Here is a 17,005-nt window from a genome sequence, read left to right as displayed (position 1 = left end):
AGGAGAATCTAACTTGGTCTTGGAGGGGTCTTGGTCAAGGGTCTTAGGTTTTGGAATTCATCATTTGAAGATTCTATAAGAAGAGAAGAATTCTTGGGGGTTTTCCTCTCAAGAGGAGAGGTTTTGGCCCTGGCTTGCAACCTACAATTTGTGTCCTCTTGTCTCATTGATCTTCATTGTTTGGTAGCTGTTTGATGATAAAAAACACACTAATAATCTAGTGAAAGAGAAACTAATAATAAGTACACCAAGTTAAGTAAAAGAACATCACAAGCAATTATCAAAGTAAGAGAAATCACCCTAATCTAGCCGCCCGTGATTTCTCAACAATTAGTGTATCTCATAGGTCGGAGCCTACGGAAGTTTGAGTTGGAGTTGATAAACCTATTTGTATTCTTTATATTAAGACAAGTTTTCTTCCAGTTATAAATCTTCTATGTCCATGTGTTCAATATTGAATGGTTAATATAGTGATTTGTTGATTATAAATTGGTTAATTAACGAAACACTGATTCACCCTCTCAGTGTTTCCAATATCTAGCCTTTGATACATGGAAGCAGTTAACTAGGGTACTTGTTGAAATGTTCTTGCAATTTAAGAATGGCATTGGGGCAGTTACAAGCACCTACAAAATGTCTTGGTTGATTTCGTGGCCTATATTTCATTATTAAACTGATGCAACAAGATTTTTGAGTCTTAATAGGGATCACTAGAAGCAACATCCAGCCCCATTTTTACTTGTTTATGTTTAGTGACTTGGTTTTAACCAATGTTATTGGAATCGAATCAGTGCTCAAACAAGAAAACTCTTTGAATCAAGAATTGGTCAAAACCAGTGAAAAAACCAAACCAAAAAGCCGGTCAACAAAAAACACTTAAAATATTCAAATTTTAAAGAAAAACATATATCTTTGTGTGCTTCATATGAATACAAGCTATTTATAGATAAATAAGAAAAAGTTCTCATCTTTATATCATGTATGGGTGCACCTAACGAAAAAAGCACATAGTGCAATCCATCTCTAAAATGAAAATACATAAACAAATAGGCTCTAGATGGCCTCTAACATCCAAAAAAAATCATGCTACAACAAATACCTACATGTCATGAAAATCATTGCCTATATTGGCATCTTTGTCATCAATATCACCCTCTAAGCATTAGAATAAGATAGAAAAAACGTAGCATGTCAAGTCAAGATTTTATTTGAGTGATGGGTACATTTTTAGTAGGGTCATGACAGAGGAGTTCGACAACCAATGCCACTAACATCGAGGTACATAGAGGGCTTGGTGCTCTTGATTAATTTCTAGTTCCATACCCTTGTAGATGACAAAATCCAAAGGAAACGTTGCAATCCCCAAATCCTGAAATCCTGAAAAACTGTTAAGTTTGTTGGACTGAGTGACATCTTAAATTCTACTTTCTCCATATGAAATCTATGTTGGAACCATTCTCAAACATCCAGAGTCATTTCATGGTAATGTTAAAAATTGGAATAAAAGGATGAAATTTGAAAATGAAAGGTAAATGAGAATGTCAGATTCCAATGAATTGCATAGCAATAGTAGGGCCAGAGGCTTGAATATTAGGCTGCCCCACTCAATTTTGTTTTGTTTTGTTTTATTTATCTTTATATTAAATTGTGTTTGGAACATCTTTGGTCACATTGTACGAAACCGACTGATTCGGTTCCGAACTAGCGAGTTTGGTTCTGAACCGGCCATTTTTGGTTTTAGATCTCGAACCGGACCGGTTTGACCGACCGGTTCTAGATCTCGAACCAGATTGGTTTGACTGGCCAGTTCCAATAAATATGTTTTAATTGGTATTTTTAAACTCGGTCAACATGGACTTGGACTCATCTGAGTTGACCATAAACCTGGTGAACTTACTCTGCTTAGTTCAAGGACCAATTTGCTATCAAACTGGCTGAGTCAATGCATGACTCTGCCAGTTTTGGTCTAGGTCATTTGAGTCTCTACCTACTAGGTCAAATTTGTCATCTTCCTCATCGCGGTGCAGATTCTAGGAAAATCTAAATAATTTTTTTTTACCTAAACCCCAAATCCTATCACCCTAAACCCTAACATCAAACTATATGGAGAACATCCCTTCCACCTCTATTTGCCTCACACCTATCTCATTGAGCAGTTGCAGATGTTCCTGAGGAGTTTGATGAGTTTGAAGATTCCAAGCCAGAGGATGATCTTGTAGCTCATCCTGAGGATCCCATTTCTAGTAGTAGTGATGAATTTGATGATTGATAATGTTGATCAATGATTTGTAGAAAGCTAGTAGCTTGTAGCTTATTTTTTGTATGATATAGGTCATTTAGAGACTTACTGATTATGCATTTTGTTTTTGATATGTACTGCACTTGGTGCTAGTTTGAATCCTGATATATTCACCCTTACATGGTATATACATGAGCAAACTTTGCATATTTTGTCTCTAATTGTTTGAAATCTTTAAAATATATATATTTTATTAGAATTTAAATATTTTATGTATTTTTTAGTAAACGAAGTCATTAAATTCAAACTGATCCCTGTCATGGCCAAGTCTGAGTTGACCCTTTGCCAATTTCGAGGCCAAGTCGGAGTTTTAAACCATTGATTTTTACAGCTTCAGAATTCTGCTTTTAACAAATTATTATATAAAGGAACTGCAATGATATATCATTGATTCACAGAAGGTCCTTTTCCATATCATGTCTGTTTTTAAATTCTATTTACTATATATACTTTGTCAAGGCTGACTCAAAATTGCTTTCGGTAGTGCATCTGCTAGTTCTTTACTGCTTTTGCCTAAGGTGTGTTATTTCAGGGCTCTTATGACTAATTTTTGTAAATTATGCAGTTGCATGGGATTCTCCTGTACCCTCAAAGAAACGCACTTCTATGTTTCGCCAGCGGCCATCATCTCTTGAAAATCTTACTAAAAGTGTGCAAGTTTCACATGGGCAAGATTTGTCATACCTATCAAGTTCCTCAGAAGATGATCTGCTTTATGAATGCAAGGATCAGATAATTACTCCTGAGATAGGTCTTGGTGGTGTATTTATTAGGCAACCACATTCAGCTACAAGAGAAGAAGAGTCAGAAGCAAGTTCACTTTTAATAGACAATAAAGGATACAGTAAATTTGATGTTTCAAATCAGGCTTATTCTGGGGTAGGGGACACTCGTGTACAGATATGGGGTGATGATATAACTAGATCTGAAAGATGGATGGAAATGAAAGAGCTGTAAGTTAAACATTGTGTAGTTACTGTATGGGACATTTTTTTCTGTATTTTTTGTGCTCTATTATATTGCACTGATTAATGTTAATAAGCATGAAAAGGATCATATCATTTTAGAACTGAAGGTTGTTAAATTGTCTGAAACAGTCTTTAAATTTTAGTCTTTCATATTTGTTTTTTTTGCAATTGATTACTTGATCTTACAGGAAAAAACTTCTTCAAAGTTGCCATTCGCCTTTAATATCTATTGAACTAGAGGTAAGACTTTGTTTGCAATTGCCTGATGAATAAATATGAGCTACTGAAACTTAGCTAATACCCCAGCCAGATTTTAATAATATTCTCTACAACCTTTAGGGAGTATTCTCTTTTAGCCTTCATATTCATTAATATTTGAAAGGGGGGTTGCTTTTCGAGAACTTGGTTTTCTACATCCTGACATGTTTGCAGTTATTCATAAACTATAGGATGTTGTAAACTTTGATACATTTATGGAGCTCTTAAACGAAGACGAGCAAAGGCATCTGGTGAAATATCTTTCTTCTGTCGATCATTCCGGACTTCCAGAAAGGTTAGTCGGAATTCGTTATGCCATCTTCTTTTCCTAGCATAGCATTCATGATTCTTCTATGTTTTCTCTGCCTTTCTTGTTTTTTCTCTTTCAATCTGCAAATACTTCTTTCCTGTTAGAACTGATATTGCTTTGAATGCCCCACCTAGTATTTACATTCTACTACAAGAGATGTAGGCACATTACATTATGTTTTTAAGTCTTTAGTATCCTTGAATTATATTTATCTCAAAATTTAATCTGGTGGTGGTTTTGTTTTTCTAGCTTGAAATGCATGTTTAACAGTGGCCAATTCAAGGGGGCTTTATCCAACTTTCAGCACTTACTTTCTGAAGGCATGTTTGGGACTTATGGGTCTAGGTTGAGCCCTCAGGTAGAACGCCTTTTTCAACAACTCTTAATAGTAACAGATTTGACAAATTCTCAATGGCTAGAGAGATATTCGAAACTCCAAAAAGATGTTAAGGACAGCAAGTGTGTCAACTTTTCAGAGGTAAAAATGTGATGCTTTAAAAACATATGAATTTCTAGGATATCCAGGCTCATGCTTCATGAGGATGTTGTCATTTAAGGCATTATATTTATCAAATATCACAATCTAATCAAAGCATTTTGTGACTTGCCAGATTCCAGAATATAAGGAATCCACAAAAATAAAGGATTTTGGTTTGCCTGCATGTTCTGTTTCTAAGCCCTGGAAACATGCCACTCACAAGGCATTCATGAGCTCTCCAGGTCAACTGTCCAGCCAAGTTATTACAGGTATATTGTTACATCCACTGCTGATATCGGTTAGTGGATGGAAACTATGCGACTTCTGTTTGAGCTTTAGTCCACTGCGTATTGTCCATTATGAATATTTCAATCCTAAATTGGAGTAGGAAATTGTAATGTATTCAAGTAGTTAATACACTATCTTATGTACAAATGTTATTCAATTAACATCAATACTTTGCCTTTTTGTTGACACCACCTAATGGGACTCATATTCTTCATATTTGAAAAATTAGGTTATATTAAGGAGCAATTCAGTGAAGTTGCCTTCCTAGTTACTTTTTCTACTTATTTACTGTAGTACCCTTCTTGGGTGCAAATTTGTGAAGCATCCTGTTATAGAATGCTATGATGCATTCTTGCAGTCTGATTCCATATAATCTTTTGTTTGCTCATGACTTTCTTATCCCTTTTGACCTGAACATAGAAAATTTTGCAGCCAGGGATACTAAATAGTAAAGAGTGCCCCTGCCCTCTCCCGCTATTGCACTCACTCCTGCAGCTCTCTCCTTATGGGATTGAAGCAGGAGGGTTCCCTAGGACAAGAATAATTGCTCCTGCCCACTGTTCGGTTTGTGCTCTGAATTGAACTTTAACATTGTTCCCTTCATGGTCCAATCTCACTCCCCGAATGTTCGGAACTCAATGCTGTGGTGACTCCATAGATGCGCTGGTTTTCTTTTCACTTATCTCAGGTTAGGATTTTGAGTGGATAAAGTTCTGGTTTTTTAGGAGAGCAAGTTTGAGAGAGCTTTGAGGAGGGAGGGATTGAAGTCTACCACAGACATTCTCCTGCTGTTAAAAAATTGAAGATGTAAGCGCTAAGCCTATGCTCTGTTGTTTTTTTCCTTGGTGTTGTTTATTTGTTCTCTTTTCAAATTCCCTCATTTCAGGTTTTTCTTCAGTGACTTGAAGAAAATGTTTCTCATGTGATGTATGGTTCAGTTTGTATTTCTAATGGCATAGGTGTGAAATAGGAGTGATGGGGAAGACAATAAGATTTCTCACAATAACCCATTTGATGAAGACGAGGAAGAAGTAGAAAGGGATAAAGGTGAAAGTGAAGGCAAAGTTATAAGCAAAACTCTGATAACAACAATGTGGGTGTAACAAAACTTGAAGTGGGGAAGAGGGGGTGAAACCACTAAATTGATATACAGCTATGGTTGCAATGAGAGCAAACATTACACTGATGTATAGACTGTGTGAGGAAACATATTTGTCGGGTATGGCTGGGTTGAAAACTCAACTCCATGTAACTAAAACTTTGCACCTTAGTATTAAAGGGAGGTAGAGAAAAAGACAAGAAGAGGAAGAAGCAAAAAGTATGGTGAAAAACAAAAGGTTACATCTGCTGCCACATCTAGATGTTTGGCCATTGCAAATCTCACGATGCTAGTGGAACCTTGTATGCAAGGGGTGGAAGTATAACAATGCCATATTTCCTTGATATTGGTAGTAGGATGGCATGGATGTGGAAATGTTGTGGTTTCTCTATTCATATGGTATACTGTTCAATGTTCTTTGTTCCCCCTATTGGCATGAGATGGTTTGGGCCATCAACAATGCCCTTAGAAGATACAAGAGCCCTGGTACGAGAAAGTTATTTTGTTTTACTAGTCAAGGAAAAACAAAAATCCAGAGAGATATAGGATGATTTATAAATCAATGGGGTGAACATGGAGTATCCATTATATTCGATGTTTCGACAAACATTAAAAAAACAGCCATCAATAAATGTACTTGTTGAGTAGGCTACATGTGTGAGCTTCCTTGTAGCCCATGATTATTATGCAATTATTAAGAGTGCACTGTTAGTTTTTGTAGCATCGGACGATGTTCCAGTCTTGAGACTTTGTAGAGAGGCTAAAACACGGGAGTTCTCCAAAACCCAGAAATCATTTCTAGAAATTCCACCCAGAAGCAGCTCAATTAAATTAATTGACCATCATTTAAATTTTTCCTAAGTCTAACTTAGGAAAACAGGTTAAATAATAGTAATTAATTGAGAAAGGTGAGAATTCTCTAGAAACTCCCACAGATCGACTTGGAGATGATCTCAGCCATCGATTAAGTTTTAATCTTGGCCGTTGGATTCCCAACTAGAGATTATAGTAAGAGGTGGATGGGTAGATGGAGAGATATACAAAAGAGAGCCAACAGTGCGAGCTCCTTGGGAAGTTCGAGCTAGCCAGTAGTAGAGTTCGAGCTAGAGTGGGGACGCAGGGCAGTTAATTTTAGGTATGTTCTATGCTTAGAGCAAATTTACTTCAATTTTCCATATTAGCTCAATATCAATTCCAAATTACCAATCACTTTTAGCATGATAGTAAAATGCAGATAGAACATAAACATAAATCACAGAAAACAAGCCAAGACATGAGGACACAAGATGTGGCGCCAGCCAGTGACAAACCCCAATGTGGGGAAACCCTTGATCAATTCTTCTTATGTTCTTCAATAGTTCAGCAAAGAGAGATAGATAGTACATATACATCAGAAGTCAACATTTTGACTTGACAAAATAAGAGTAGAGATCTTCTCTAAGAAGATGACACATGAGGTAGCAGATTTGAACTCAGGTAATTCCATCACCATGCTGTAACTATCACTGTGCTACACCATGCTGCTCCCATCATCACTATGCATCATCAATGTGCTGCACCATGCTGCACCCATCATCACTGTCCATCATCAATGTGCTGCACCATGTTGCACCCATCATCACTGTTCATCATCAAATGGAACAACAACATACAATCCTCTAATAATCTAAGATCTCAACAGTATTATTACACACAACAGCTCCATACATAATGCTAATGATATGGGTCCTTAAATATCTCACACAGTGACCCAATCAGACTTTACATAGCAACCCTATTGGATACATCTGCCCAGCATAACATACCCAAACAAAAATGCTGCTGTTTGGAGCCTCCGTTAGCTGCATATAAAACACTTATTGATAGCATCCTAGTGCACCCTAAGTGCTGTGGTTAGGAGCCTCCTCTAGCTGTTGTGTGTTTCCTAATATAGGGTGAAAGGATCTCCCTTTCTTGCGGATTAGATCTCCCTTTGAGGATTGCGGTTAGGGCTTTTATGGATCTTCCTTTAGCTGCTTATAGAGGTTGCCTTTGACAGTGAATGGAAGCTTCCATCATGACTGCGTTAAGTGCCTCTTCTTGCTGCATACACACCCCTAATAGGACATCGTATTAGGGCATCATTTAGCAGTGGTTAGGGCTTCTCCATACTAGCGTTAAGGTTGAATTCATGGACTGTAATTTAAGGCAACGCAGGTCTCTTTAGGATAGCGTTAAGCTTCTTCATGTTTAGGCACGTAGAGTTTCTCCATGATAGTGTTATACTTCTCCACATTAGGGCAGCGTAGAACTTCTTTAGGACAACGTTAAGCTTCTTCATGTTTAGGCAACGTAGAGCCTTCTTTCTCATGCCAACATCTAGATCTAGGGCTTCTTAGAAAAACGTATTCTCTTAGGATCTTCTTCCTTCCACCAAAACCCAAACGAGTGGAGAGGAAGAGATCACATGAGATGAGTGACTAAATGACTTGCAAGCCACCTCTTTTTATACTAAAATGTTGAGCACAAGTGGGGGCAATTTGGTTGTTGGCCGACCTTGACGAATTGTCCCATAACACAAATAAATTCATATCTCCATGAATGCATTTTGAAATCGGATGATCTTTAGATCAATCCTACATCTCTCGACAAGAGGAATCCAAAAAAAATATCATTTGCCATAAATAAGATGACCCACATGGAGTTTGGTCCTAGTTGCTAATTTTAACACTCCCTCTCAACTAGTGAGAACTCCATCTGCTAATCCATCTGCCATACTGTACTATATCTTCCATCAATGCCCTGCACTGCTCTGCTCTGTTGAACTATGAATAAGAAGAAGTGATCTAGAATGTATCATACCATCGTCTACTGACCCAAAGTCAGTCCCATATAACAGAGAGTGTCTCATACCACTCTTACTTACCCAAAGTCAGTCCCAAATAAAGAGAGTGTATCATACCACTCTTACTGATCCGAAATCAGTTCCAAATAAAGAGTGTATCATACCACTCTTACTGATCCGAAATTAGTTCCAAATAAAGAGAGTGTATCATACCACTCTTACTGATCCGAAATCAGTTCCAAAAGAGAGTGAGTTATATCACTCTTATTGACCCAAAGTCAGTTCCAATTGATCCCAGATTAATATCATCTTAGCATAGGGAGTACAGTAGTAACACGATGCTTCCATTGGTACTACTATGGTCCCTTTCTTCATTTCTTTGCTCATTGGCTAGATGAGAGGTACTTCCCATGAGTCCCAGACTACATGGGTAGGATGTCTCGACAGGAGAAGGATGAACCACTCATCTTGCCTACATGTTGCCAGGGGTATCCCAGGGGAATGCTGAACAACTCACGTTGTACCCAACAAATCACTAGGGGAAGGCTGAACCACTCACCCTATGACTGTGTCTCAGTAGGAGAAGGATGAACCACTCATCCTGCCTACATAGCAAACCACTAGGGGAACGTTGAACCACTCACCCTATGGTTGCTCATCACTCGAAGATGTACCCCCAAGCCCCCGGAGCTCCCAGAGATCAATGTCCATATCATACTGGACCCTTAGGAGGGAGTCCCTCCACGACTCCTAGTCGTTCTTGGAAAGTCACAAATTTGACCTTTCCCAGGGGCTTTGACAGAATGTCGGTGACCTGCGCATCAGTCCCAATGCGATGGAGCCTTCTTGCTCCTCGATGTACAATATCCTAGATAAAGTGGTACTTGATGTCTATATGCTTGGAGCGATCATAGAATAGGGGATTCCTCAACAATTGAATCCCCCCTCTGGTTGTCACAGAAGATCTCGGTGGTATCCAACATGTGTCCAAACAACTCACTGAAGAGCTTCCTCAACCAGGCAGCTTCACACAAGGTCATACTCGTAGCTATGTATTTAGTCTCAATGGTGCTCAAAGCAACTGAGTTTTGCTTCCTGCTCATCTAGGATATCGTAGCAGAACCCAAAGAGGACCAACACCCAGAAGTGCACTTGCGATCCTCCTCATTGCCTGCCCAGTCAACATTCAAATAATCATGTGGCTTCACATTTTCGGCAGTGTATCTCAATCCATGAGAGATTATGCCTCGAAGATATCTCAAAATATTTTTGGCACCAATCTAGTGAAGCTCAACCATATATGAAATCAACATGCTAACTACAAAACATATATCCGGACGAGAGTTCACCAAGAACATCAATGCTAGAATGAGTTTATGAAACTCAGAGGCATTTCCCAAATTAGGTCCATCATCACTATCACATAACTTTTGAAAATCAAGCTCCATTGAGGTACTCCTGGGCTTGCAGTTTACCATTCCAAATTCGGAATCCAACTCCCTCTTACTTTTGCAAATGAGAGGGTCTGCACCTGTCAGAAAGAGGTCTTCCTCATAAGGTGCCAGTATGAGAGGTTTATCATCCACAACCTTCAAGCAATGGTTTGGATCGGCTTCACTCCTAGTGAATCTTAGCTTCATCAGACAACTATCAATCCTCTCATATCAAGCCCGAGGTGTTAGCTCTAAATCATAGAGAGCTTTCTTCAACCTGCATACATGAGATTCCTGATCATGAATCTCAAACCCCTCGGGTTGTTCCAAACCTGTGGACTTGCTACATGAGGGGAATGGTCCCCTTGTAAGATTTTCTTTCGGTACATCTCAGACATGTACCTTCATGCTCTTCTTGAATTCAGGCATCCTTGTCACCATCTGACTCACAACAGACCTATTGGATACTTCTGCACAACATAACATACCCAAACAAAAATGTTGCTGTTTGGAGCCTCCGTTAGCTGCGTATAAAACACTTATTGATAGCGTCCTAGTGCACCCTAAGTGCTGCGGTTAGGGGCCTCCTCTAGTTGCTGTGTGTTTCCTAATATAGCGTGAAAGGATCTCCCTTTACTGCGGATTAGATCTCCCTTTGAGGACTGCGGTTACGGTATTTATGGCTCTTCCTTTAGCTGCGTATAGAGGTTCCCTTTGACAGTGAATGGAAGCCTCCATCATGACTGCGTTAAGTGCCTCTTCTTGCTACATACACACCCCTAATAGGACAATGTATTTGGGCATCGTTTAACAGTGGTTAGGGCTTCTCCATACCAGCGTTAAGGCTGGCGTCATGGACTGTAATTTAGGGCAGCGTAGGTCTCTTTAGGACAACGTTAAGCTTCTTCATGTTTAGGCAGCGTAGAGCTTCTCCATGATAGTGTTAGGCTTCTCCACATTAGGGCAGTGTAGAACTTCTTTAGGACAACATTAAGCTTCTTCATGTTTAGGTAGCATAGAGCCTTCTTTCTCATGACAACATCTAGATGTAGGGCTTCTTAGAACAATGTATTCTCTTAGGATCTTCTTCCTTCCACCAAAACCCAAACGAGTGGAGACGAAGAGATCACATGAGATGAGTGACTACATGACTTGCAAGCCGCCTCTTTTTATACTAAAACGTTGAGCACAAGTGGGGCAATTTGGTCGCTGGCCGACCTTGACGAATTGTCCCATAACACAAACAAATTCATATCTCCATGAATACATGTCGAAATTGGATGATCTTTAGATCAATCCTACACCTCTCGATGAGAGGAATCCAACAAAAATATCAGTTGCCATAGTTGCCAATTTTAATAAACAGTGATCTAGAGGAAGTATTCTAGTTCCGAAGAGGCATAGAGAGGAGGCTGAATTATTTTCTCTAGGAGGCATCACAGGGCCTATGTAGAGCCTCAAAGAGGTAGTTCGATTTAGCTGGAGTGGAGGTCGTTTCAGGTTCCAGAGGCCAAGAGGATTTTCTAGTAGGCAGTAGAGACACTTCCTCAGTTAACAACAAGTAAGATGGCTTGAGTAGTAGTTGTTTTGGGTAGAGCGTGTGACAGGTCGCGTAGAGGTGGCACAAAAACTGTGCATAGGGTTTGGACAACTTTCTTGGGTTTGTCAGTTTGAGTCGAGATTGCTTGGAAAAGAGGTTAAATCCTTCAATTGATTTTGCTAGTATTTCTCTCAATTTGGATAGCCAGTTGGGCATCCATATTTCTTTTACTCAAAATTTCACTGCTGCATAATAATAAAACCCTCAGTTGCTGCACTGATTGTCCCACATTGGGTTTTTTCGGGGATAGTTGTCCAAAAATAATTGTCATTTTTATGTGTGTGCTAGAATTTCCTTGTTCCTATTTTTGCTTCCTTAGTATTTTATTTGGTGAAGCAATTGCAGTGTGAATAATTTGTTATTTTGTCGTAAACTACATAAATTGCATAATCAATTTGTCAGTTAGAAGAATTATTTCTAGTTGTTGCGTTTCAAGGAATTTTCACATGGTATCAGAGCGTATTCGATAGACAAGAGGCTCAAAGTCGAAGTAGGGAAAATTTCGTTATTCAGAGGGACAACAAACCAAAATTTTCTGGGGCTGCGCAGTGCCTAGCCAGGTGGTGTGAATTGCTAGACAGGCTTTGATTTTCCAGTGGCAATAGGCAGGAAAGTTTGATTTGTCCGAAGAAGCGATTCCAACAGTTATTCGGAGTAGCAACTCAATATTTCGCAGAGCAGATTCTTGTATAGGCACAAAGGGTTTGCAATAGTTTGCTAGAGCAGATTTAGTGCCTAGTGGAAGAGAAATAACACACAGATTTATACTCCAGATGTCTTCAGTAAATTCTCCTGAATTCTCTAGTATGGCCATGGACAGATTCGATAATCAAGGGGCTTCAGAATTTTCTTCCAGCTTGTAGGACAAATTTGCTTGCTTAAATAACTCAACTTCAAAAGTGTCTAGTACATTGACAGTGGAGCGTCAGCTCACATGACAAGGTTTAGAGAATATTTCTTTAGGTACAATGAAGAGCAGATGGACTTCCAAATTACGATGGGAAATAGGACCAAGTGCACTCCAGTGGGGAGAGGAATCATTGATTTTCAGAGGGAGTCAAGAGCAAGTACCAACGCTACATATGTATTGCATGTGTCGAGATTGGGTATGAACCTGATTGCAGTTTCCCAACTACATAAGATAAGGGATATGATGTCCACTTCGTAGGGAAGAAGGTGTTTGTTAAACACTCGAGTTGGAAGAGGGTGAAACATATTGGAGTTCGAAGCAACAGGTTGTACAGGTTACAACTCGATTCTCCAATGGCACTGATAGGCAATGATAGTAATAGGGGGGAGACCTGAATGAGCTATGGCATAAGAGAATGGGACATTTACACCATGGAGCACTTAGAATGCTCGAGGAGACTGTGACAAGTGTTCTAGAACTTAGCACGAAACACGATGATGTGTGCAAAGGGTGTGTGCTTGGGAAATATGCTAAGGTAGCATTGCCAAGAAGTGACAACAAAGCAGATGGCGTGTTGGGACTGGTACATTCAGATATTTGTGGCCCTATGTCCACAAGAGCTCTCAGTGGGGTCGAGAATTTCGTCACCTTTATTGATGACCATTCCAGGAAAACCTGGATCTACTTCTTGAAGACCAAGGATGAGGCCTTGTATTGCTTCAAGGAGTTCAAGGTTCTGCTAGAGAATGCGACAGGGAAGACGATCAAGGTGCTTCGCTCAGATAATGGTGAAGACTAGAGACTATACTGATAAAGACTTCACATATTTTTGTGCGAAGGAAGGCATCATAAGAGAGTGGAAAACTCCATACAATCAACAACAAAATGGGGTAGCAGAGTGTAAGAACAAATCCATAGTTGGGGCCACAAAGGCGATGCTATATGACAAATATTTGCTCAGGTTTCTATGGGTAGAGGCATGTAACACAACAATGTATATTCAGAACAAGATTCCTAACAAGGCATTGGGGAAGATGATGCTGGAAGAAGTCTTCTCAAGAAAGAAACTCGAGGTAAGTCACTTCAGGATCTTTGGCAGCATAGCTTACTGCTATGTGCCAGATGTGAAGCGCACCAAATTGGATTAGACTGCCGGGAAGGGGTTCTTCGTTGGGTATAGTGAAACGTCAAAGGCATATAGGATCTATGTTCCTAGCAGTAGGAAGATTGTAGTGAGACATGACGTAAAGTTCCTGGAGGATAGAGCCTTCAAGAAGTCTCGCGAGATGCCAACAAGTGGCAAAGTGAGCCAACAAAAGCTCTATTTGTCCAACAACAGGGACAACTAGTAGGATGGTCATAGGGATCTAGTACAATTACCAATACTAGCATTTCCTCAGGTGTAGGGGATCTAGTGAATTGACAACAGAGGAAGCAGTTGAGGAAGGATGAGGAACTAGTTGAACCTCCCACCACTAGTGGTCGAATCAGCAGGGAAGTTCGTCAGACATTGAGAGATGCATAGGAGTTCATTGGAGGTCCTAGGACAAAGAAGAGAAAGCGCAGATAACCTGATAGTTACCAAGCATTGGTGGCATAGGTTGTAGAACCTTCCAACTATCAGGTAGTTGCACAACATCAGGTGTGGATAGATGTCGTGGTAGAGGAGTACAGTTCTATCGTGATGAACGGTGTTTGGGAGGTGGTGGCAATACTTGAGGACATGTCAGTTGTAGGTTCTCGATGGATCTACAAGATCGAGTACGTTGCAAATGGTAGCTTGGAGAAGTACAAGGATAGATTTGTGGCAAAGGGGTATGCACAAAAAGAAGGGATAGATTACGAGGAGACCTTCGCCCCAGTTGCCAGATACACTTCTATTCGGTCAGTTGTATCCCTAACAGCACAGATGGGGTGGAAGATTCACCAAATGGACATCAAGACAACATTCCTGAACAAGGTGATAGAGGAGTAGATGTGCATAGAACATGAGGGCTTCGATACACATGAGAGGCACACACGTGTGTAGGTTGGAGAAGGGTTTATACAGGCTCAAACAGGCTCCCAGGGCATGGTATCGTCAGATTGAAAACTACTTGCAGTAGATGGGATTCGTCAAGAGTGACGCAGATCCCAACCTTTACTACTTGATGGTAGAGGATGAGCCACTCATCCTAGTTTTGTATGTGGATGACCTCTTCTTGACAGGGTCATCAGGGCTCATAGAAGATTGCAAGAGGAACCTGGTACCAGAGTTTGACATGAAGGACTTGGGGTTGATGGACTATTTCCTAGGATTGTAACTGTGGCAAAAGGAAGGGGAGATCTTCATTGGTCAAGGGAGATTTGCTACAAATGTTCTGAAAAGATTCAGAATGCATGATTCCATGTCTACGCCCATGATCACCAACTAGAAGAAGATAGACACATCAAATGACAAAGATGTTGACCCCACCTTGTATAGATAGCTCATCAGTTCCCTCATGTATCTGGTCAACTCTAGGCTAGATATCTGCTTCGTAGTCAACACTCTTCAGTCAGTTTATGGTGGAGCCAAAGAGAGTGCATTGGACAACAACGAGGCACATTTTGAGGTATTTGCACGACACAATAGAGTATAGGTTGAAATATATCTGAGGGGATGACGTTAGACTATGTGGATTCACAGATGCAGATTAGGCATGTAGTTCAATGGACAGAAAAGTACCTCTGGGTACAACTTCAACATTGGATCAGGGATGATTTCTTGGTGCAGCAGGAAGCAGAAGTCAGTAGCACTGAGCTCTGTAGAGGCAGAGTATATGGCAGCTAGCATAGTTACGTGCGAAGCTATATGGCTTCAGAAGTTGCTGGTGAGCTTGTTTCGACAGAGGATGGAGGCGACCAATGTCTATAGTGATAATAAGAGTTGCACAAGTTCTCTGAAATCTAGTGTTTCATGACAGGTCGAAACACATAGATATTTGGTGTCATTAATTAGAGATTGTGTGCAGCGTGGAGTAGTCAAATTCATTAGAGGAAATTTTAGTCTAAACGTGGCCTCCTAAGGCAAAATTATAAAATAAGAGCTATGAATTTTGGAGGGAAAAAAGGAAACTACTATTTTTTATTGTATTTTTGGCTTATCTCCTTATAGGTTTACTCAAATTTCAAGTGTAGAGAGCTGTTGGATGCAGATTTAAATTTTGTATCCAATGAGTATCTATTATGCATACTTTTGAGACGATCCACATTGATAAAAATTGAAGATACATCAAAAAAATCCGTTGAATATGATTTTTTAATGTATCTTCTATTTTTATCAATGTGGGCCTTCTAAAAAATCTGCATTATGGATACTCATTGGATGAAGAATTTAATTCCGCATTCAACAAGTGTCTACACTTGAATTTCAGTAAACCTATAAGGAGATAAGCCAAAAATTCAATTAAAAAAGTAGTTTTTTTTTTTCTTCTCTCCAAAATATTTACATGTACCTCTTTTTAAATTTAAATGATTTTGATTGGTTTACATATTATATACGTGAAAATTTCATTGGCACTTTTAAGCTAAAATTTCCTCTAATGACAGTATGTTCCCTCAGAGGAGCAGGTTCCAGATATACCCATGAAGGCTCTAGGAAGAGCTAAGTTCATCTATTTCAGAGAACATATGGGTATAGTTCAGAACCCATTTCAATAGTAGGGACAAAGTACTTTGCATATTTCTCAATTGCAGTAGCAGCAACAACAATGAGAGGGATGTTAGTTGGGTTGCAGTGCAGATGCAAAGTTGGCAGTAGTACAGGGTGTATAGTGCAGTCCTAGTAGCAGCACAGATGTAGCATGGTTCAACTACAATTAGTGGCAGATGAATCAGAGTTCACGTAGTGGTTGATGGACAATGGCATGTAGCTACAGTTGTCAGACATAAGCAACGTGTATGGAGGATGTTACAAATATAGAGTTGGAGAACACCTTCCTCGCTGAGAGGGAGTGTTAGTTTTTGTAGCATGGTGTTCCAGTCTCAAGATTTTGTAAAGAGGCTAAAATACATGAGTTCTCCAAAACTTATGAATCATTTTTGGAAATTCCACCTAGAGGTAGCTCAATTAAATTAATTGACTGTCATTTAAATTTTTCGTAAGTCTAACTTAGAAAAATTGGTTAATTAATAGTAATTAATTGAGAAAGGTGAGAGTTCTCTAGAAACTCACATAGATCGACTTGGAGATGATCTCAACCATCGATTAAGTATTAATCTTGGCCGTTGGAGTCCCAACTAGAGATTATAAGAAGAGGTCGATGAGTAGATGGAGACATATACGAAAGAGAGCCAGCAATGCGATTTCCTCGGGCAGTTCGAAATAACCAGCAACAGAGTTCTAGCTAGAGAGGGGATGCAGGGATAGAGAGGGGCAGAGACAATGATCTGGAGGAAGTATTCCAGTTACAGAGAGGCATAGAGAGGAGGCTGAATTATTTTTCTCCAGGAGGCAGCACAAGGCCTACACAAAGCCTTAAAAAGGCAGTGTGATTTAGGTGGAGTGGACGTCGTTT

At 39.6% G+C, this 17,005-nt stretch overlaps 1 protein-coding gene across 3 annotated transcripts in view; it reads left to right on the top strand.

Moving 5' to 3' along the window:
* The window catches only part of LOC149235830 (GATA transcription factor 26-like), a 187,720-nt gene that overhangs the window by 152,149 nt on the left and 18,566 nt on the right, over window positions 1-17,005 (top strand). For all 3 annotated transcript variants that reach the window (XM_089372203.1, XM_089372204.1, XM_089372205.1), the window contains 5 exons: window positions 2,865-3,252; window positions 3,456-3,507; window positions 3,717-3,820; window positions 4,085-4,313; window positions 4,447-4,582. In XM_089372203.1, coding sequence (XP_089228329.1) covers window positions 2,865-3,252; window positions 3,456-3,507; window positions 3,717-3,820; window positions 4,085-4,313; window positions 4,447-4,582 — 909 coding nt within the window. The remainder of the gene's footprint in view (window positions 1-2,864; window positions 3,253-3,455; window positions 3,508-3,716; window positions 3,821-4,084; window positions 4,314-4,446; window positions 4,583-17,005) is intronic.

This window comes from Pinus tabuliformis, chromosome 8 (assembly GCF_031772625.1).
Source record: "Pinus tabuliformis cultivar Carrire ecotype Pingquan chromosome 8, CPIR1, whole genome shotgun sequence".
Taxonomy (NCBI): domain Eukaryota; kingdom Viridiplantae; phylum Streptophyta; class Pinopsida; order Pinales; family Pinaceae; genus Pinus; species Pinus tabuliformis.
Note: the sequence above shows the minus strand (reverse complement) of the source record. Positions and strands in the feature narration are given on the sequence as shown.